Genomic DNA, 22,421 nt, shown 5'->3' with positions numbered 1-22,421 from the left:
CCTCCATCTACTGTAGGCAACACACTGTCATATGGATATGCACCTCATACGTCCCCACTTCAAGAAATCCAAACTATCCTTTGAAATAACACATGAAAAGGCATTTAGAGTCTGTTTACATTCAACACAAAGAAACTGAACAGTGCCTCTGGACAGGCCTCCGACAGAAAGCAGTGCCAGCATTTGGTATTGATTGTGGTGGAAGTGATGCTTCCAGATGAAATTTCACTTCTATCTTTTTATAGCTGCTTTTCCGTAAGTCATGCTCCAACTACCTGTGACCACACGCTCCAGTGAGTGACGAAGGCAATGTGATTGGTTTCCTCAAACGTAAAGGAGTACTGTGTTCACTGTGGGATTGATATCCAATAATTCTACCTGCTGACAGTGTGACCTGTATGTTGTTATCACAAGATGAAACAAAAAAAAGCCTGGGATACTGAGGGAGAAATAAATGTTACTCAATGTAATTAAATTCTCTCACTATGATGATTGTGTTGTTAACACTAAAAGTAACACTGTCCAGACTTGTGGATAAAAGAGCACCATTAAATCATATGATAATGCCAGTTGAGTACACCGAAACCACCTCAGCCCACTCATCAGAAGGCATCACCCAGCCAACTTTCACCAAAAAGCACCTCTCTCACACAACTCCTCTGACTGACCACATGTCTACTGAACTTCACCTGCTGATAATCTGCACCAGGTTGAGGAGGCCAGGCCAAGTCAGGAGGGATGGGAAGGCGCTGCTGGAAGAGCTGGTGATCAGCACTGACAGTGTCAGTTAATCCTTAAAAAAAAATCTACAAGTCTCTTAAAAAGAAAACAACTAAAGGGAAGAGGATGAGGAATTGGAAGAGTCCTAAATGTTCGCGGGCAAGCCGAGCGTCATAGGTTCATTCGTAGATGTTCGGGCCGCTTGGAGTTCATGGGGTAGGCCTGCTTTTTGTAGGGCCCTGCGTTGATGCCTGAAGGGTGCCTGATGGGAAGTGGCGCAGAGGCCTCTGTGGTGCCGCTGCTGCTCGTGTCCATTTGCTCCACTGTCGACACCTCCATGGGTTGCTCCACAGTGTTGCCTGTCAGCGTGGGTCCCCGGGGCCAGCAGTCCCCTCCTACAAACTTCACCGGACTGTGGAAGAGGGAGACATTAGATCCTAAATCATCCTTTGCCTTAAAGGAAAACCTCATCCCTCAAATGACCATTTGTATATCAATTTCTTATCACGTTATTTGGTGAACACGTTCATGGTGAACGAAGAATCAAAAAAAACCAGAAAATTCTTGATGAATTTAAGGAAAGCGGGGCCTCGTTTAACAACAGCAAAACTATATCAAGACATCTGTTTACGAACTCTCAAACAATTCGTGCAGTATAGACTGAGCTTCGTGTTCAAAAATAAAATGGCGCTGAGCACTGCCTTAATTGGTTTGTTTTTAGCCACTAAAAAGGAGGCTCACCTTAAAAAAAAAAAAAAAAAAAAAATCAATATCAGTTTACGTGTATGCTAGTTAGAATATTTTCACTGCTTTTTCTCGCCGTCAGACAGCCCCTTCTGACAAGGAAATTAAGCCATCGTCTCAAAGCCACCAGAATCCATTGACAAAAACAGTAATTTTACTTTGCAGAAGACTAGAGTTGCTCGTCTACAGCTGCCACAATCAGTTAGTGAGTAAGACAGCAAATGCAGCAAACCCTTAAACTGAAACTAATTTTTGTACGGGCCTAAAATATGGTTTGCTATGCCCCCTGCCCACAACAGTTGTCGACCCAGAAGTGACTGTTGTCGTGAGTGCAAGGAAGTAGGAATTCAGCCTAATCCAAGTCTCATTTATCCAGTTGCAGGGCTGTACGTTAACTTTTTTGGCCCATGGCACTGGTGCTACAGAGGGTGATAATTTTGTAGCACAGGCCAGAAAGTTTGTAGCACCTGTCACGATAATTGTGATTAATTGCGTCAGAAATTATTGCGATATGCGATAATATTGTGCTTTTAAGACCATTTTTATTATTGTTGTAATTTTGCTGTTTTTAGACCATTTTTTAAACTTATATAATGATAATAAAGACATAATGATGCAAGTACACCTTTTTAAAAGAGAAATAAACATTTATTTAACAAGAATATTTAGGACTGCAAAAAAGAAAATTTAATTATCTGAAAGAACACGTAAAATTATCGAAATAAATAAATAAATACAAAAAAATAGACTCTCAGTCTCTCAGGTGTGCAGTTAAGTTGGTCATATTCGCTCTTTTTGTTGAGATGGTTTTAGAACAAACACCAGCTCGTCAAATTATTGGGTTCCCCTCTGTCATTTGGTTTAAATCCAAAACACTCACACACAGAGGCCGTGGCATTTGGTTTAGGAACAACTTCCCTGTCTTTCTCTCACGCTCAACTCTGTTTTTTTCTCCGCCTCGTCTCCCCCTCACGAAGATCGCGCTGTGTGTGTATGTGTGGCCCATAGCCCCACCTTCCCCACAGAGACAAAGACACTCGATGACAAGAGCTTTCCCTCTGTTCATTACGCTAATGAACCAACTCACCTGGCTGCCAGACGATGCACGGCAGTGAACGCTCTTGTCGTCTAGTGAAAAAAACGAAAAACAGACGCCCTTTCTGATTGGGAACTGAACTAATAGCAAAAGGTATCTATGCTCTCTCCAGCTTAGACTCTGATGACATGTCATTTTACCTCACTGAACACAGGAGCTGCTGGTCTACTGCTGCCTTAATTGGTTAGTTGTTTGTGTTACTGTGTGAAGTAACCATCTAAACGCCAAAGTTACACAATAACACAAACAAATTTGCCGACTGAGGCACTAGTAGAGCAGCAACTCCCATGTTCAGTGAGGTAAAATTACTGATGGAATGTGGCTTTGAGGAAAGCATAGATAAGTTTTAGTTTCAGTTCAGTTCCCCATCAGACAGGGTTGTCTGTCTTGGAAATCCTGAGCGTACGACTGGATAAATGAGACTTAAATTAGACTGCAAAATTGTGTGAGAGTCTGTAAACGGATGTTTTGATATGGTTTTGATGTTGTTAAAGGCAAGAGACATTAATTCATACAGAATTTTCTCAATTTTTGGATTTTTTTGTTCACTGGAGGAATGCAAGAATAACAATTCTCTTCCCGAATCCAATATAACACAGGGTGATTAACTGATATACAAGTTGTTATTTAGGGGATGAAGTATTCCTTCAACATTCAATTATCCTTTAACATTTTCATTATCCAGCTGGCGGGTCGGTTTCAGTCTCAGTCTCAGTGTAATCTAAGCTTATTAGCCTTGCAGACGAGAACATTAGCTTTGAGCCACTGCTTCTTCATAACCCTTTGCTGTTTGTGTCCCACAAGCACTGCTGTGTGCCTTTCTGTCTCTTTTTCTCTGAACTCAGACTTCTGTGCTGGACCATCTGCCATCATGGGACCTCTCTTTCTCTCTCCTCTGGCTGTTGTTGCCTACTCCACATGTTGAAAGTAGATCTCCACACTCCAGGAGTTTAAGTCTCTCTTGTCTCTGTGTTTGTGTCATTCTGCTATCTGTGTTATTTAACCGTGATTAAGCTTTGCATCCTGTGTGTTTGTGTAGTCTGTCTTCTCTCCAGGTTACATGGTGGAGAGGAGGGCTTGTATCTCAGCCTCGAGCCGTTTGTCGACATCTGGAAGCTGCTTGACATCCTCCCAGATCCATCTTTCATATATGTTCACATTCTGTGTTTTACTTTGTCTTTTTGTACACATGAAATCTATTTCCTGGCGGACCATCCTTGGAGAGGGATCCCTCCTCTGTTGCTCTTCCTGAGGTTTCTTCCATTTTTTTCCCTAGTAAGAGTTTTGGGGGGAGTTCTTCATTGCCCCTTGTGAGGGTCTAAGGACAGAGGATGTCGTCTGCTGTAAAAATTGTAAAGCCCCCTGAGGCAAATTGTGATTTGTCACATTGGGCTGTATAAATAAAGCTGACTTGACTGAGAGACAAGACATTTGCAAAGGGGAGATTTTATGCTTTCTAATAACATCTGTGTTGTTTTTGTACTCCACATATTAACCAAAATACATATTACATAACGGCTGTCACCAAGCCTTGTTTTAAATAAAAAGGCCTTCAGAGTTTGCAGTCCAGTGGCTGCAAAGATATGCGACAGAGCCAATTGGCCCTCCAAAGTGGGAGCGGGAACTTTAATTTCATAACCAGCAATGTAACAAAAACAAGCTTACCCAACAACACGGTGCAGGAAGATGAGAAAATACTGTATAGTTTATATCGTAAGAAGTACAGTCCAAAAAAGTTAATGGACTTTACATGACAATATTCACAATTTGGTTTAAATTTATGAAAACCATTTTGATTCTTTTAATCTGTGGACCCTTTTACGGACTAAAGGATAGTTAGCAAATAGTTAATCGAGGACTGGACACATATTCGAACTTCAAAGGTATGGAGTCACCACTTTTTTCGTCCCTTGTTTACCAGACCCATAAATGTGAATGAATAAATCGTTGGTGCTCATGGTTTCTGTAGCCCCTTTTACACTGCCAGATTTTCCGCAAATGTTAGTCCGATTTGCCGGCCAGCTGCGAGTGTTTATACACACAGAGGCGGAATGGCAAGTTGATCTGAGGCACCCAATTTTCGGCCTCGTAGGGTAGACATATTGGCAGAACCCTTTTAGTTTAAACAGACCAAGGCGGCCTTCCGCAACGGGAGGGGCTGTTGAAGACTTGTGAGAGGAGCTGTTGATGACGCCGCACGTGCGACCCACTGGTGGTGGATAAACAGGAAACAGCTGATAGCAGGAATTAGTGAGCAGCTTGTAGCAAGAGGGAAACGCAAACCTGACAGACACTGTAAAGATGAGCAACTGGGGAGACAAGGAATTGCGCGCCCTCCTTGCCCTCGCAAATGAAGAGGCCATTAACTGTCAGATGATGGGGACGGTGAAGAACGGGCCAATTTACGAGAGAATCGCCACCTGACTAGCCGCGGCTTCCCTCCCATGTCACTGTTTACATCACACACTGACCTACACATTTTGTTACTTGCTCACGCCCCCCATTGCCCCGAAAAAGGCACATTCTGTATAAACAAAAGTAGGTAGGCGGCATTTTGCCGCACTCCCCGATTTTGTTTTTATACTGCCAATGCTGACAAAAGGAAGCTTTCCTGCAAATTTGCACAATTCCTATTTAAAAAGGCTCTGTAAAATGAACTGAGCGAGTAAATTGTGGAGAATCTAACAGACCTAACGACATGTAGCCTGTCCATATTAACAAAAGTTTTAACATTTAATAATATATTTTGACGTGCAATTCAAAGCCACTTAGAACTGGCCGACCTGGTGAGTTTTAATAGACTTCATTTATATGAAATCCGTCGTAAACCCACTGTTCCATACCCTGCCATGTTACTATAACGTCAGGCCTTTCATTCATAATTTCAGGAAGACATAGAGGAAGGGAAAGTGGCGCTGAGTCAAGCTTGTAAGGCTTGTCATCGTGCATTTACAAGCTTCACAACTGTATTTATTGTCTGAATTTACCGATAAAAGTTTCATATTCTGAAAGCCAAGTGTTTGTTTATCTAAAATCAAACAAACCCTGACATGACTAAAAATCGAGACATTGACAGAAACTGAGCTGCTGCTACATCTGACTTCTGGTTGAGCATGCCATGCGTCACACAGCTATAACCAGGCATGTGATTGTGTAGTGAGAAAACAGCACACATAATATTTACTCTAAAAGTGCCAGAGGACCAGTGTGAATGCAGCTGTGTTTGATGAAGTAATGATTTCAGAAGAAACCACTGTTGAAATAGTCAGCAGATATTCAAACATAAATTTCCTTTATCTGCCTGACAAGCAAGTGTTCTCCTTTCAGCTAAAATTCCTCTGAATAAGTGAAGAATTATTTTCAAGCCCTGTGAAGTTCCTGTTTGCCTCTGGGAAGAAGCTTTTATTTACTCTTCTAGCGATGGTTTTAGCCTGCTACATTTACAAGGTCAGCAAATGAGTCATTGATTTTTGTGAAAAACTTGCTCGAGTAACAGATTCAGTGGAACCAGAAACAAAAACAACTTGCTATTACCTCACAGGTGTTCTCGGGCTACCAGGGAACTTCCGTGGTGAGCGCACCTTTGGCTCGAAAGAGAACTTCTCTTTGACGTTTTCAAGCACAGATGGGGCTACATATGTGAAACCCTGAGGAGGGGAGGGGGGACAAAAACAGAGAGAGAGAGATCTGAGTCCACCTCTTCAAAGACCGTCTTTCCAAAAACAACCCACAGCTGATGATGAGCAATGAAACGCTGAGTAAACCATATCATGCAATGTGGTGGAAATGCGAGTGAAGCTTCCAGGAAAACCAACAGGACTACACCAGATGGGACACATTAACTGATTCTCGTAAGACCTACTTGTTGAGACAGAAATAAAAAACATTATGTCCAGACAAGGCTGGCCTCCATTTGTATGTCTGTTTGCAGACAACACAGGAGGAGTTAAAGTGTAAAAGTTAATGCCAGAGTATTCTATTAACAACCCTCTGTCTTTTCTCTAAATGTCCATCATATATTTCTGATTCTAATTTTAAAATTATGAGTCACATAATGCTAATACCATGTTCAAAGAAAATACTCGACTGTGACTGGCTCCACTTCAGACATGGGTTTTGTTTCTGATACCTGACATTGCTGCCTCATCATTTTAGTTAACATGCTCCGAGCCACTGGAACAGTCTGCCTGAGGATTTGAGAGATGAAATCTTTAGCCATAAACTTAAAACCTACCTATTCAGCCACACTTGTGATCAAGAATAGTTTATAGACTTAATTTTATTCACTTGTATATTATTATTGTATTTTACCCAGTGTTGAGAATTGAGACAACTCATGTCCTACCAAAAAAGCCTGGAAAATGATTAGTTACCAACACACTCATTCTGTTTCTGTGGTGAAAGATTATCTTTAAAGGATTTATATATATGTGAAATAAACTATTTATAAAATATTTTGATCTGCTTCCAGTTTCTTTAACTTCTAACTAAATCATAAATAAATAAGAATTATGGTTAAAACTACAACTTCGAAAAATAAAATCGCCACTCACTATGACTGCTCTTAAATTAATAAATATTAGGGCTGTCAAAAATAACACCTTAATTTCGATAATTAAACACAGAAAAAAGAACATTTACATTTTAAAAAAGCCCAGAAGGAACTGTTGACAGGAGAACTGCACTCTGAAATTTCTGCAGTGAGGAATTTTCATACCATCGGAGTACTTCTTGCCTGACATATCACCTCAAAACATTTAGCAGTGAACCTAGCACAGCATCTGATGCTAACGCTAGCAGCCAGCCTTGTCAATAGGGTTGTTTAAAATTAGGGTTGTGTAAAAAAGACATCGATGGGCGATTGGATCGCCCATCGGCGATAGAAGAGTTGTTTCACGATGTCTTTTTTAAATGACGATGCAATCGCGAGGTGTGGGGGGGAGACAGCGCGTGTGTGGCGCATGCTGACGAGATCGAGGCTGAACGAGGCTGAGTGAGAGGAGACAGAGGGAGGCTGTATGGCAAGCCGTTTTAACATTTAATCACTAAGTCTGACTATCTGGAATTACCATTATAGATATCTATAACGTCATTTTGACTAGTAGTAATGTCATTGTGACTAGTATGAATTTTAATTTAAGATATCTGTAACGTCAAAACTGAATTACAGATATCTATAACGTCATTCTGAATAGTCAAAACTGAATTACAGATATCTATAACATCATTCTGACTACTCAAAACTACAGTTACAGATATCTGTAATTCAGTTTTGACTAGTAAGATTCAAACTCATGTGTATGAGGTTTGTCATTATAGATATCTACAATTACATTATGACTATCTAGAATTCCAGTTTGAGATATCTACAACGTCATTTTGACTAGTCATAATTCAGTTGTAGATATCTACAACGTTATTCTGACTAGTCATAATTCAGTTGCGGATATCTACAACGTCATTCTGACTAGTCATAATTCGAATTCAAGATATCTACAACGTCATTCTGACTATCTGAAACTCAATTCAAGATATCTAGAAAGGACCATGTAGATATCTTCAATTGATGATAATTAAAGATATCTTGAACTTGAATTATGACTAGTCAAAATTAAATTGTAGATATCTCAAACTGGAATTACAGATATCCACAATTCAGTTGCAGATATCCGTAATAAGAATTGCAGATATCCGCAACTATACTGGAGATATCTATAATGACAAACCCCATACACATGAATGGCTAAAATAGTTTGAATCTTACTAGTCAAAACTGAATTACAGATATCTGTAATTAGAGTTTTCACTAGGCAAAATCTAATTACAGATATCTTGAATAAGAGTTTTGACTAGGCAAAATTATGTTGCAGATATCAGTAATGAATATCCAGTCTAGCGATTAAATGTTAAAACGGCTTGCCATAGAGGCTGCTTAGTGAGAGAGCGGGGGGTGGGGGATCAACGCCTCCGCCCGCTCGACACAAGCATACTCGGGCGTACTATAAGCGGAGCGGACTCCGCGAGGAATGTCCGCAGTCATTCGGGCTTTCATAGTCGAGTGCACTTCCGCGTTGTAGTTTCCTGTAAAAATGTCCGTGAAAAATCCCTGCGATGTGAAAAATACATGCCGAGCAGTCACTGGTGCGCGGAGCGGAGTCCGCGCGGTCGTAAAATCTTAGCTTTGCGCGCACAGGGCTTGCGGACGTCCGCTTTGAGTCCGCGCGGACCTCCGCGGAATTCGTTCCGCGTATGTTCCGCCCGAGTATGTTCGGGCCTTAACGCGCATGTCGCGGAGCGGTGAACAAACCAAACAACACAGTGTCAGGAGAAATTGAAAAGATATGCCGTCTATTTAAAGTCAACTTGCTAATTAAGGAGCCATTACATGTTCAAGAGTTTTATAAAGCTGCTCAAACGCCACAGAGAGGCTATAAGTGAACGTTTCAGCGGCGACGCGTAATGACACCCCCCCCCGGGCGATGACGTCGTTCATCGGCGATTTCACTAGATGGCGATAGGCCACACTCGACCAGGTGTTCAGACGCAAAATGAATAAGTCTACCTGTGACTGACTCACTAACTCTGAAAACAACAAGCCTTACTGTCTGTTGCAGGCCACATTTTAGTCTTCATTATGGCTCAAAAACTGACATCCATAAAAAAGGTTTGGTCTCATTTTGTACCGGAACATCCATACCTGATATGTTATGATCCACCAATGTTAGGCAAGACACGAGATGAATATATCCCCATTTTTTTTTAATGTTATGTTCACTGCCATTTTGTTAGCAGGAGAAATCGATCTGCTCTGTGCAACATGCAGCGGCACTGTCAAAACTAGACAAGGCATGTATTTTAATTAGCTTCTGGGATGATTCTGAAACGTGCTGTGCCGTGTTTTGAAATGTCTAGAGTGGCCCCAATTAGCTTGAGTGGCCATGTGGTCACCTGTTGTTTTGTACATTTTATCATGGATAATTGCTTCCATAATCTATCATCAAGTTATGAAAAATTCTGGAAACTCTACACTAGAAACTGAGACAGAGGAGCACAAATGTCCACTGTTTGCTCAGAGGTACGGCACTAGATTTTCACCAGGAAGACTTGATTGGCACTCTCGCTGAGAGTGGAGTCATCGGGGCTGTCCACTGGAGTCTGGCTGGTGAACTTGGAGTCAAACTGGCTGACGTCATCAGCCGATTGCTGCCGAAAGAAACAGGTCTGTTAATCATCTTGCAGGGCCAGGGGGCAAGTCACAGAAGACGTTGCTGTGTGAACAGACTAACTCACCAGGTATGGTTTAAATGGAGGCTCTACTTTGCGAGCAAGAAGGTCGTCCCAATTTATATGCCGGAAGAAAGGGTGGGCCTTGGAAACACAATGACAGCAGCAGGGATTTTATATTTCATGATAAGGTTTTCCTAGAAGCAGTCTCATTTTCTGATGCATGCATACACTTGTCACTCTACTTTCTACAGATATATTTACCTGGACCTCAGATGCATCTCCTGGTCCAGCCCCAAGTCGCAACGAGGCATTTCGTTTCAGCAGCTGAAAGAGGAAGTTCAGAGACTTATTTTTCTGACACTCCAAATGCTTCAGCAGAGACAGCAAGTCCGGTGAAGCATGAGGCAGAAGAAGCCTTTTACAGCTCACCTTTTTCAGGAGGTCCCTGGCTTCTTGTGTGAGGTAAGGTGGAAGGCTGAGTTTGCATTTCAAGATTTTGTCAATTGTCTTCTTTCGGTTTTCACCAGTGAATGGAGGCTGTGATTAAGTAGCAGGACAGGAACAAGAGTTAGAAAGAGTAGCACATGCTTCCTATCTCAGTTAGCCTTACAGTTTCCTTTATTTAACAGTGATACTTGGGGATCAACTGGTGTAGACTTACTGCTCCTGTCAGCATGTCATACATGAGAGCTCCCAAGCTCCACCAGTCCACTGCTCTGTTATGTCCACTCCTCATTAGGATCTCTGGAGCCCTGACAAAGGAAAAGGGAGTGACTAAGTGAATACAGCAGATACACTACACTGGGTAGGAGGTAGGAAATGCGACTATATATTAGGGATGGGTGTGAGCACTTGATTTGGACATCAGTATTTTTTTAAGGCAAAGAGTAATCGCCGCCTAATCTCCCACATGTGAACATGACTTTTACATGAGTACTCTTTAATAATTTAATGCGAGTGCACAAATATGGAAGTTACTTAAAATGGCCATCCCTACTATATAGGTCTACAAAAATGAGCATGCATGTTTATGTGACATACATGTATTCGATAGTGCCACAGAAGGTGTGGGTGACTGTCCCGTCATGGATGGACTCTTTGCATAGACCAAAGTCTGTCAACTTCACATGTCCTGAAATGAAACAGAGCCAAAGCAAGACCATGAGAGAAACTCAGTTATCAGATTAGCGAGAGAAGGAATTCAATCTGAGAACAAACGGTCATGTGTGGAAAGAACATGTATCTAGTTTTTCTAATCTGCCTTTTGTGAGGAACACTTGAGGTTTGTGTACCGTTGTTGTTGAGCATGATGTTCTCAGGCTTCAGGTCTCTGTAGATGATGCCTTTCTGGTGCAGGTGACCCAGCGCCATTGAGATCTCAGCCAGGTAGAAACTGTCAACAGAAGAAAAAGCAAGAGGCAAACTTTTATTGACATCAACTGAATTTGTTTTTACAAGATATTCTAAATGCTCCTCTGTGATCTGCAGTTAAGGTGTTATCCTGAATGTCATTTAGGTTATTCCAGGAATACTACACACCCTTATTTGTTCAGCAGCTTGGTTCATGTAATCACCGTTTTCACCTACAGGCTGTGTTTATAAAACACAACATCAGGTACTGAAAGTGCTTTGTCCCTGTTCCAAGTGACCCTCACACGTCTCAGAAACAGTGTCACACATCTGCCTCTTTTCACAAAACTGAATTCTTCACAATTAATATTACCTTAAAAGAGTTGTATATGTTTTCAGTGAGAGGCCAGGAGGCAATCTGGTTTGTGTTAATGGTAAGTTCACTTTCAAAATCGCCCTAGGAAAGCTGCAAGATATATCGCAACAAATACTAGCAATAATTAACGTACGTGCCTACAGTTCCTAACAGTAAAAAAATAATTTTAAGACGCAACAAGCTACAAAACACGCTCTGTCTGATCTGGGCCTTAGACTGCCAGAGACAACATATCACACTGCCATTCAGACATCATCTGGCATTAGAAGCCCTTTACAACATGAGTCAGCAAAAAAGACCACTAGGAGACAACTGGCAACACTGTGGGTTTTTGCCCACACTGTTGCCAGTTGGAAATGGTTTTATATTGTAAATCATGGCGGTGGCCTTTAAAATATGTGTACAAACACGGGACGGGAGTGACAAAGGGGATGAAAAGATTCAAACAAATTTAGATTTGACATGTTTAAGCAAAACATCCTGTAACAGGATAGTTTTAAAAAATTCCTCAGGATAAACTCCCATCGACCACCAGAAACACTGTACATTAGTCAGAGGAAGGCTAAAGGGTAATGTTGTCCCTGGCCAGATGTTTAAAGGCTAACTTAAGTACTTTTCAACCTGGACCCTATTTGCTGTAGCCAGCAGCTGCGAAAACAGGTTGCAAAGAAAACCACTTGAGGCATGTGCACGCTGTCAATATACGTCCAACAAGAATTACCGCACAGCAATGGTATGCCTCTGCACACCAGTCAAATTTCTTTTAGAGATTACATCCTTGCTTGTGAACAAGTAGATGCTTCACTGAAGATCTATACAATCAACACAGTTTCAAGATGGACGCCCAAGATTAGTGTCACCAATTCAGTTTCTGACCAAATGTCACCCCCTCTGTTTCTGAGTTAAGACAATGAGTGTTTCTTGCATATTATGATGTCACTGTGAAGTTGACCTTTGACCTTTTAGATATAAAATGTCATCACCTTATCATTTTATCCTGTTAGACATTTGTGTAAAGGTTTGTCATAATTAGGGTATGAATTCTTGAGTTATGGCTGGCCAAAAACATGTTTTGTGAGGTCATAGTGGTCTTGACCTTTGACCGCCAAATTCCAATCAGTTAATTCTACAGTTGAAGTGAACGTTTGTGCCAAATTTGAAATTCCCAGATATTGTGTTAAAAAGAACGAGACAGACAAAGTCACACTGACCTTTAGGGCTGGGTTAAAAAAATCAATTCATCTGATTCAAATCGATTTTCACTGGAATGACCTGATATCGATTAGTAAAATCCAAGGTCAATCTTTTAATATGCACTTTTTCCCACGATGTGTGAAGCTTTAACCCTGTAAATCTCACCAGTAGTAAACGAGCCGCAGCGCTAAGTTATGAACGACTGTAGTATTGAGAAGCTCCGACATTACCGGCCCTTTTATCTGTAACTGTTAGCCTACGTTTTTACATTTGGTGTGATTTATTTTCATGCTGCAGCATCTCCTCCTGCTGTCTGTGCATCCTGGCTGCTGCGCCACTTTTACACACACAAACACGGAGTAATGGTGGAGCGGTGGAGACAGAGAGGTGAAGATAACTTGAGTTGATGACAGCTACGCCTTCAAAAATTGTAGTTCCCGTTTGACCAAAAAAAAAAAAAAAAAAACATAAGAAAAGAGTGTCCAGGTAGAAAAATGCTGAAGTTACCCTTTAAGGTTTTACAAGTGACAGACAAACTAACTTACCATGCTGTGTCTTCCATGAAGATGCCCTCTCTTTCCAGCTGCATGAACAGCTCCCCTCCTGCAGTCACCACAAAGTCAGTAAAATGTATTCACAGTGGAAATGGAGACACACATTTTTACTTCAGTGAAAGAAAAACGCCATTGTCCAGTGCACAGACAATGTCTCACGCTCATAAAATGATCAAAAACAATTTAGAGTGTCGGGGTTTGTCTTGTTCTTTGTGTTTGATCTCTTTGCTCACCGCTCAGATACTCCAGGATAAGGTACAACTTTCCCCCCGTCTGGAAGGCATAGATGAGGTCCACAATGAAAGGATGCTTCACCTCCTCCAGAATGTTCCTCTCTGCTTTGGTGTGCGCTGTGTCCTTCGCATTGCGCACAATCATGGCCTGGCAAGGGACAGAAAAGCACAGGAGTGTCGGGGTGTGAAACTATTCAGGCAATAACTCTAACCCAATTAGCTGGTGTCAGGGCAGCTTCAACATCAGAGGCAGAGCAGGAATCAGGACACCAGGTTGGTAGCTACAGTCAAGTCTCATTAAGCCAATAAACACAGTCATTAACCAAAACCTCAAGCTTCGGGGAATATGAGCTGGCTTTTCAAGTAAAAGTCTGGCACCAGCCCTGTGTCAGCTGCAGAGAGGAGGCCAAGCTGAACAGAAGCGGCAGATCTGGGGTTTCATGGGAAAAAACCTGCTGCCATTATTTTTGGGTGGTCTGCCCTTCGCTTCTGGCTTCATAGCTGAATGCACCAATGTGTCACCACCAGAAAAGGCACACAGTGACATACAGTATAAGTGAAACACTGTACAGTTAATGCCTACCATATACTAGAAGACACTGAGAACAATTTTAGAAGACTAAAGTCTGACATCCTCTCACATCTATGAGTTTTAGTCACACACTATAAGATTTTTCAAAGACTGGGGATCTTGCAGGGTCACTATTTGCAAGACTAAGACTAGATTCCCTCTGACATCATTTCCCAGTCTGGTGGAAAATATTACGCCAAACTCCCTTATGACATGTTAACAATTCCTTACATGTCCGCAAAAACACATAACTCCAGAAACACAAGATGAAAGGCATCATATGTCAACATTATTCTTGCCAATTTGGCATCAGTATAATCCACAAAGATTAAAGACTTACATACAAACTTTACATTTTAGATTTTGTCCCCTCAACTCGCTACCAGCCCCCGTTGGTTAGCTGTACTTTTTTAGTGGGCGGAGACTGTGGAAATATGAGGTGAACCATTTCAAAAACTAAGATATCTCACTAAAATAAGTGCTGGTTGGTGGATCAGATACACACAGAATCAGACTCTTGTTCACTCCTCAACTCCGCCAGTTTCTCCTCCTTTTCCACAGTTCAAGAGAACAGAGACTTGTTCTTGTTCTTGTACCTCCCCAGGGTCTCCTCCCTGTTTGCTGTCTACCTGGTTTGCTTCTTCCTGTTTGGTGCTGGTCAGAGAGCAGCTGTTGGGTGTTGACAATGTTCACGTCATTGAACTTTTTTGTCAGTAGTCAAAACAAGAAAAGACTGACTTAAGACAATTCGGACTGAGTTTGATGACCACCTCACAGGAGCACGCACCAACTGAGGTAAAACTCTAAAACAGTGGCTCCCAACTGGTCCAGACACGGCGTCCACATTTTTCTACAGTTCAGGTTCCACACAGTTTAATACACTCAGCATCATTCTAGTATTTGACCATGTCCTCGAGCTACTTTGCTATCTCTGTCAAGTAGCTGTCTGTTAGTCACTCACTCTATGGCACAGCACTGTGCCAGAATTTCACTGTACTTAAAAATAAAATCTTAAAAAAAAAAAACTTGACACATTTGCAAGTCACTTTGTTCTATTCAGAATGGACTTGCAACCCACCAGTTGGGAACCACTGCTCTAAAAGACTTTATTCCAACATTGTACATTTGTCTGCAATGGTAAATTTGCTTGGAAACCCGGCATAAGCTGCATTTGGCCTCAGTGTCAACTCTTTAAGATGCCAATTCCTTACAGATTTAAACTACTTGTGTTTGCTTACGTCTACATTAGATAATGCAGAATCTAATCCTCTCACACTACACTATACTGTATGAACACCAGGGGGCGGTCTGACCCACCTTTAATGAGCATAACTGATTTACTCTCTAAAATCGATGAGGGTATTCTTGTTGATTATCAAAACTTTCAACCAAACCTGAGGCATGCAGATTCACTCACCTTCTTCAAAACTTTCATAGCAAATATCTTCCCAGATGCAGCACCTGCTACCTTCCGAACTTGAAACACCTGTAAAAATGAACATAGAAATTTACACAGGTTTCTGCAAGTTAAATTTAAGATTTTTAAGACTTTTTTTTAAAAAACACAGAATACAATTTAATACCTGAGTGTGAAAGTATGCTGGAAGACCATGAATGGCAATATTGCCAAGAATTATTTAATATTATGTCACATTTTCATCTTCTACTTTCCAGCAGTATACACCAATAATTCCTAATGGTAGAATTCGTTTAACTAATGTGATCTGCATCTGGACAAGTGGCAGAAAATGGATGGATGGATGAACCTAATTAAAAAATTAAACCTGGGGTAGACAGTTTCATTTTGGCTTCACTGGGCTAAATTCCCATAATAAACTCTGAGCATCTTGTAATTCAAGTGGACTGAGGGAACACCTGACATCTGCACCTCCTCTCTTGGCTCTGTTCAGGCTTTAAAAAGTCTAGGCTGTGACAGGAGACTGTGGCATTCCTATTGGCTCCTCTACAAATGCAGATGCGCATTCATGTTCCTTGTTCCTGATTCACTGTGAGAAAAATCCTGCAGATGAAGTTGCTACTTCAGCATTTCCTGCACCCCAAAAAAGTTAGATAAACTTATCAAAAAGAGAGCCTAGAAGAGTCGGACAATAAACGCAATAAAACTTGCGTCAATATCAGCGAAGCGTTCAGAGATGGAGGCACAATGTTGCTCACAGTTTAGCCTTTTGCTAACCGGAACTTAAGGCTCATTGCTGTGGCTTCAAGTTCACGATTATGTAGCTGTTGATTCACAGTGTGTCCTCTGCCTCACTCCCCATCACCACAGACCACCTCGCCATGAGAGCAGGCAGCCGCTCTGGAGACAGACCCCCAGTCAGTGGCCACGGCAACCAGAATCCAACAGCACAAACCCCAGCTCCAGGAGACCAGACAGCTCTGACTCCCCATCAGATCTGAAAGCTCGCTGCTGCTGTTACACAGATTGGATCGGGTGCTGCTGCTGTGACAACTGGCACTGAGTTTGCGGTGGTCAGAATCGCGCCGCTAAAACCACCGCCCGAAGGTCTTTCTACAGAGCTGCTGCCTGCTCTCCTCCCGGGGAAGCAGCCCAAGCAGCGAGGAGCAAGGCGGCGGGACCGTGTGGTGGCTAGTTTGCCAATTCTTTTCTCATTTGCAGGGACAACGCACAATTCACACTTAAGTTTAGTTTATAAGTGTATGACTTCTCCCAACAGCATACAATCAGATACAAAAACATTTTAGAACTTACACTACTGTCTACGTTTGGCTAGAGAAAATATTAAGTGGGTTTTATAGATATAATTTAAGACTTTTGAAGACTTTAAGTCGCAGATACCCTTGCATCACTATTTCTTTGGCTGTGTAGACCAGATGTTTTCTTCTATGTCTAAAGTATGACTTGAAAAAATACATTTTGTCATGCCAGGGGCATTCAGAGAAATGATTTGGGGAAAAAAGGGATTTTTTTAGTTCAGAAGGTACTATTGTGCATAATGTGTATTCACTCTGCTAAGCAATGAATCAACCAAGGTCACTGACTTCATGTGTGAAAATATTCGTCCATTATTCTGACTTAAGAGTGACCAGGGACTGCTCTGACTTTGCGTGAGCCAAAGTCTGTGTTTTGAGTTTCTGTTTACCAGCATAACTCTTAAAAGACTATTTGCTCTCAGTTATAAGGCCAAGGAACTTTAAGTCTGTGCCAGAATATATACTGTAACTACACGGGAATCTCAAAACAATGACAGTGTGTTTCAAAAAATATAATTACTTTGTAATGCTGAGAAATTCCCAAGCTGCAGAAAATTCTTAGTCATCGTACACAAAACCACTTCAAGGAAGAATAAGTCATGCGTCTGCTTGCGAAAAGTGTTTCCAAAATAACTGATGTGCACTTTCATTGTTAGGGTTGGAAATGAGAACATCAGAACATGTCCAGTGTTCCAAAATAACATGATGTTGACACCAAAATAAAACCATAACAAGGAGGCAGATTCTCTGATCTCAGTGGTGTTAGGATGAGATACAGGTGGGTGCTGGTGATCACAGCTCTGGATTACATTGAGATGGATAATGGAGGAGATGGTTCTGGGATGCCAGATCTTTTATTGAAAAGGAGCAGTAGATTTTTTTTATTTTCCCCACAGCAAAAACACACTGTAATATTTCTCTGGGGATTAAAAGGTTGTTGAGAACAAAACTGCTCTGGTTTCTTGTGTGCAAACTTAATTTTCAGCAACTTCGTTAAAAAAAGTCCCCACCCATTGGAATTTCAAGATAATTGCAATCCTCCCCCATATACTGGCAACATGTTGGCAGGTCCAAGGCCAAAACACGAAAGACAAAGAGGTGTTTTCCACACTTTTAAAATCTTATTTTTCCGGGCATTTCAATGACCTTGAGTAGAAACATGTATTTTTTATTAAAACTGAACTGTGTGACTGTGTATGGAAGTCCATTTCTGCCAGTGTAATGGAGGAAAAAAAAGGATCATGTTAAGTCATTTTAATGAGAAACTTCCTCAAAATTATGATTTAGTATCTCAAAATAATGACTTAGCATCTCAAAAAAATGAGAAACTTTCTCATAATAATGACTTAGTATCTTAAAACAATGACTCAGTTTCTCAAAATAATAAATTAGTATCTAAAAATAATGATTTAGTATTTTAAAATAATGACTTAGTATCTTAAAATAATGACATAGTATCTCAAAATAATGAGAAACTTTCTCAAAATGACTTAATATCTCGAAATAATGACTTAATATCTCAAAATAATGACTTAGTTTCTCAAAATAATGACGTAATATCTCAAAATAATGACTTAGTATCTTAACGGCTTAACGTGATCTTTTATTTCCCAACACACTGTGGGGAATGGGCGTCCATAACTGTGTGAGTAAAGGCTAACATACAGGGCCCACTGAAAATGTAACACCAAACTGTACAGCTCTGCACTTAGTTTCCAACCTGTACATAGAATATATAGTTGATACCTTCAACATCCAAATTCAAGTCATGTTGCATTATAAAGAGGAAAACTCAGGAGGTGTTGTATTCATGAGTACATTTTCATGACGGACAATCAGGTGCCTCACCTTTCCATAGCCACCTTTTCCCAAAACTTTCAGCAGCTCAAAGCATTCAGGCCTGATCTGCTCTGTTCCCTTGTTCACGCTGTTCTCTGAAATTTCAAACTTCTCACAGTCATCCATGTTACTGGCAAAACAAAACAAACAAAAAAATAAATAAAGGGGATTAAAAAAAATCACATTTAAAACATTCAGTCAACATTGTGTTCACAATTTCAAAGACACACAACAGTGTTATCAGTGTGAGTTACAAGCACTTGAGCCTTAACATAGATTCACATCCATGCAGTGACCAGCTTAGATATTATTGTTGTAAGAGACCCTATTCAAGATTATATAAATCATTAGTAGGTCCATATGGATCGGTGACAAATAAAAGAAAACTCTTCTACTGCACAATGAATGCCTTTACTTTAATACTTTAAAGGTCCAGTGTGTAGGGGGACATATTGGGAGAAATGGAATATAATATAATAAGGATGTTTTCTTTGGTGTATAATCACTTGAAAATAAGATTTTTTATGTTTTCGTGGCCTTAAGCCCTTTATTTTTACATAGAGGGTGCATCATCATCTACAGAGCTTGCTTCAATCAGTGTGTTTACCAGTTTTAATCACTCGGTCCATTTTATTTGGAGATGAAGAGACCTCTCCCGGTAAACATCTACGGAGCAGAGAATACTAACCCTAAGGGCTCATTTGTGCTCAACGAAAAGGAGTAGCACCCCCGGGGATCACGGAGACAATGTAGTGTAGTTCAAGTGAGATACGACCATAAGAGACGACAAAGCAATTTAAATAATGGAAGAATGGAGCAAATCAGTGATATAGAGAAAATAATTATCCATTCACATGCTCATCCCTCCTAAATCTTACACACTGTTCCTTTAAGTACATTTTGCTTTTAACACTTACACACTTCTACTTAAGTGAGGTTTTATATGCAGGACTTGTACTTGGACTATTTCCAAAACCTCTAAATACCTCCTCCACCACTGACTAGAAGTTATTTACAACCCCATGAGGATAACTTCCAGTCACCATGACTTAGTTGGCCCTTTGGGAACCTGGTGAATTACAGTTTTGCTTGTACTTACAATTCAAAGCCACTGCACTGGTCCATGTATTCACTGAGCTGGCCCTGAAAAACGAGGCACAGGACAGAAAATCTCAGCAACAGGAATGTAAGGGAGGACTGTCATTTCCCAGCCAACCTGAGCTTATTTATAGATATTTAATGGACCTGACACTGGTTTTACCACAAGGGTTAATGAGTTTATTCCCCTGCAAAACATTTTAGCTTTTGTTTCAAGTTATTTTTATCAGACTGGCTGAATAGAAACACACTTTCTCCAACCAACATTATATTTAAAAAGCTTATGTTTGTGACTGAAAGCCAATATCTGCTACATGAAGCTAACTACTAACTTAACGTTAGGTGAGCGGTGGGAAAGCTAGCAAGGAGTACGCTCCTTCTAGCTACAGTCCGGTTAGCACTGGCAGGATTTCACCCTGTTGCTGCTTTGAATTCACTTATATTGCGTTTATTAACATTGTCAAAGTAGTTGTCAAACCATCAACGTAACCTACATGTAACTAATTTACCGACACGGTAATGTACACCCGTACAACAGGCGAATGCCGATGCAGCTCGTAAGACCGCTTTGTGCATGATTCCATTGTCGGACAGGTAGCAACGCCCGGTGAAACGTAAAGGCAACCTTTTCATTTGTATTCAGCTTTCAATTAGGTTGTTTCATACCGTCGTGTTTTTAATTTGTTTTCCTAAAACTCATTACAAACACGGAGGCGTTAGTGGCTTCACTAGGTTGTGCGCTTGAACGTAACATTAGGTAAGCCGGGAAACACCAACTTGTCCGCGGTCAACACTTAAGATTAAGCGGAATGTGCTTGACCACAAGTGTCGGTGATGATGAAAATTGTTCAACAATTTAAATAAGTAAAAACAGCAATGGACATTTATTGTAATACAGTATAGTGACTTTTGGGGGGCGCTGCCATATTCCGCGGGAAAGAGGGTAAACGAGGACACGTCCGATGATGGAATCACTACTGTTAGCAGCTCCGAGGCCTGCCTTGCTAAGTGCTAGCTAACCGGCTAGCTAACCGGCTAGCGGCTAACAGCGGCGGTGTTAGCCTCAACGTTAACGTAAACTCACCCCGTCCTCAAGTTCGTCGTCAGAGACATTCTCATCCGGTTGATCCAAATCGATGTCGAAAACCCCGGCCATGGCCACGGCACTTCACTCGGCGTTTAGTCACAAAACACAGTCCCGCTCCCCCGCCTCATGGGAGAGCCATCACCGTTACAACCGGCTACGGCAGAAAGCATGGGCTAACATCCAGCTAACCAAAACAAGGCAGGGACCGGGCGGCAGGAGAAGCCTCTAGTGTCGGTCACCGGCACTACTCTGCGCAGGCTGCACCGGAGACACATAAAACACACTAGTGAAGAAGTGACAACCTGCAATAATAATATAATATGGATTTAAAAAAAAGATTTACATGCAAATTAACTGAATTAGCTGGCCTTTAATTAAAAATATGTACTTTTCATCACTCAAAAAATACATTGTATTAGTTGAAGTCAAACTTGTATTAGTTATGTCCAAGTGATGCAGTGTAACTACATACAGTTACACAAGTACTTTAGCTAAGTTTAAGTTAAAGAAAATGGAGCTTATTTTCCTTTCCTTGCATTTCTACTTCTACATTTCACTGGGAAATACTGTATTTTTCACTTAACTGCAATTATTTTACAGCTTTAGTTACCTACACACTAAGATTTCTGCATTCAAACATGCAGAGAGCTTTTAAGAGATGTTCTCTCATCCAATAAACTACCCACCAGTGTATAGAAGTACAGCTGCAGCAATTAATCGACAGGCATTTCTCACAATCTAAACAATCACTTTAGACAATAGTCAGCAGATTACACCATTATAAAAATAATCATCAGTTGTAGTCCTGTACAATACAAACATAAGCTCCACCTACAACTACAATCCTGCTTTTACATTAATGCATGAGAGTAATAATAATTTCTGATAAATTGTATATATCATGATACACACATGATATATGAATGGCTGATGTGCAATACTGTTATGTGTAGTATGTGGGTGTATGCTTTTCATTTCTTTTGGACAATCATTGTAAGGCAGCAATGCTTGTGCAGCTCCTGAGACCAAGATGAATTTCTTACAGGGACAATAAAGTATATAGTATTGTATCATATTGCACTGAGTACCTTTCATACTTAAAGTACATTTTCTTTATTATACTTACATACTTTTACTTTAGTAACACTTTCAATGCATGACTTTTACTTGTAACAGAATATTTTTACAGTCCAGCATTGGTAGTTTTACCCTAAGATAAATCAGACCTTTCTTTATCCTGAGGACATTATTGTGCAGCAGTTGCAATATACCTAAACAACATGACAGTAAGGTGCAAATAAGGTGCAGTCTGATACATACAATATATACTAGGCCAAAAACAGGTTCCCAGTATGAATGACAAAAGAAGGAGGAAGTAAAGGATCTGAGTACTTCCTCCATCACTGTTTTCTTTAACCATAGTTTTCTTTTGAATAATTCTCCTTCCAAACAGTGGAACACATTACTCTGTGATGTCAGAAAGTCATTTTGTGGGACAGCATTTATATTTGTTTCTGTATGACACATCTGGTCATTATATGACACAGAACATGGCCGTCAGCAATGTGGGGAAATACACCGTGGAAAAACGAACACTTT

At 40.8% G+C, this 22,421-nt stretch overlaps 1 protein-coding gene across 1 annotated transcript; it reads right to left on the bottom strand.

Annotated features, from left to right (window-relative positions):
• Positions 1-748: 748 nt before the first annotated feature.
• Positions 749-21,022, bottom strand: rps6kb1a (ribosomal protein S6 kinase b, polypeptide 1a). The gene is made up of 15 exons (XM_033644244.2): positions 20,820-21,022; positions 19,737-19,780; positions 18,647-18,767; positions 15,483-15,551; positions 13,495-13,642; positions 13,253-13,310; positions 11,080-11,180; positions 10,829-10,919; positions 10,449-10,539; positions 10,217-10,324; positions 10,049-10,111; positions 9,851-9,928; positions 9,656-9,763; positions 6,095-6,207; positions 749-1,132 (listed from the first exon to the last, which is right to left on the bottom strand). The coding sequence occupies exons 1-15, from the start codon at positions 20,889-20,891 to the stop codon at positions 892-894; spliced, it is 1,506 nt and encodes a 501-aa protein (XP_033500135.1). The 5' UTR covers positions 20,892-21,022; the 3' UTR covers positions 749-891.
• Between the last annotated feature and the right edge of the window lie 1,399 nt (positions 21,023-22,421).

This window comes from Epinephelus lanceolatus, chromosome 11, assembly GCF_041903045.1.
Source record: "Epinephelus lanceolatus isolate andai-2023 chromosome 11, ASM4190304v1, whole genome shotgun sequence".
Classification (NCBI taxonomy): domain Eukaryota; kingdom Metazoa; phylum Chordata; class Actinopteri; order Perciformes; family Serranidae; genus Epinephelus; species Epinephelus lanceolatus.
Note: the sequence above shows the minus strand (reverse complement) of the source record. Positions and strands in the feature narration are given on the sequence as shown.

Coding starts and splice junctions, on each gene's coding strand:
- rps6kb1a (XM_033644244.2), bottom strand. CDS start 20,891: ATGGCCGGGGTTTTCGACATCGATTTGGATCAACCGGATGAGAATGTC. Junction 10,920..11,079: donor CATCATGCTCAACAACAACG/GTACACAAACCT, acceptor GTTTCATTTCAG/GACATGTGAAGTTGACAGAC. Junction 6,208..9,655: donor GTGCCAATCAAGTCTTCCTG/GTGAAAATCTAG, acceptor TCCCCTCCTCAG/GGTTTCACATATGTAGCCCC.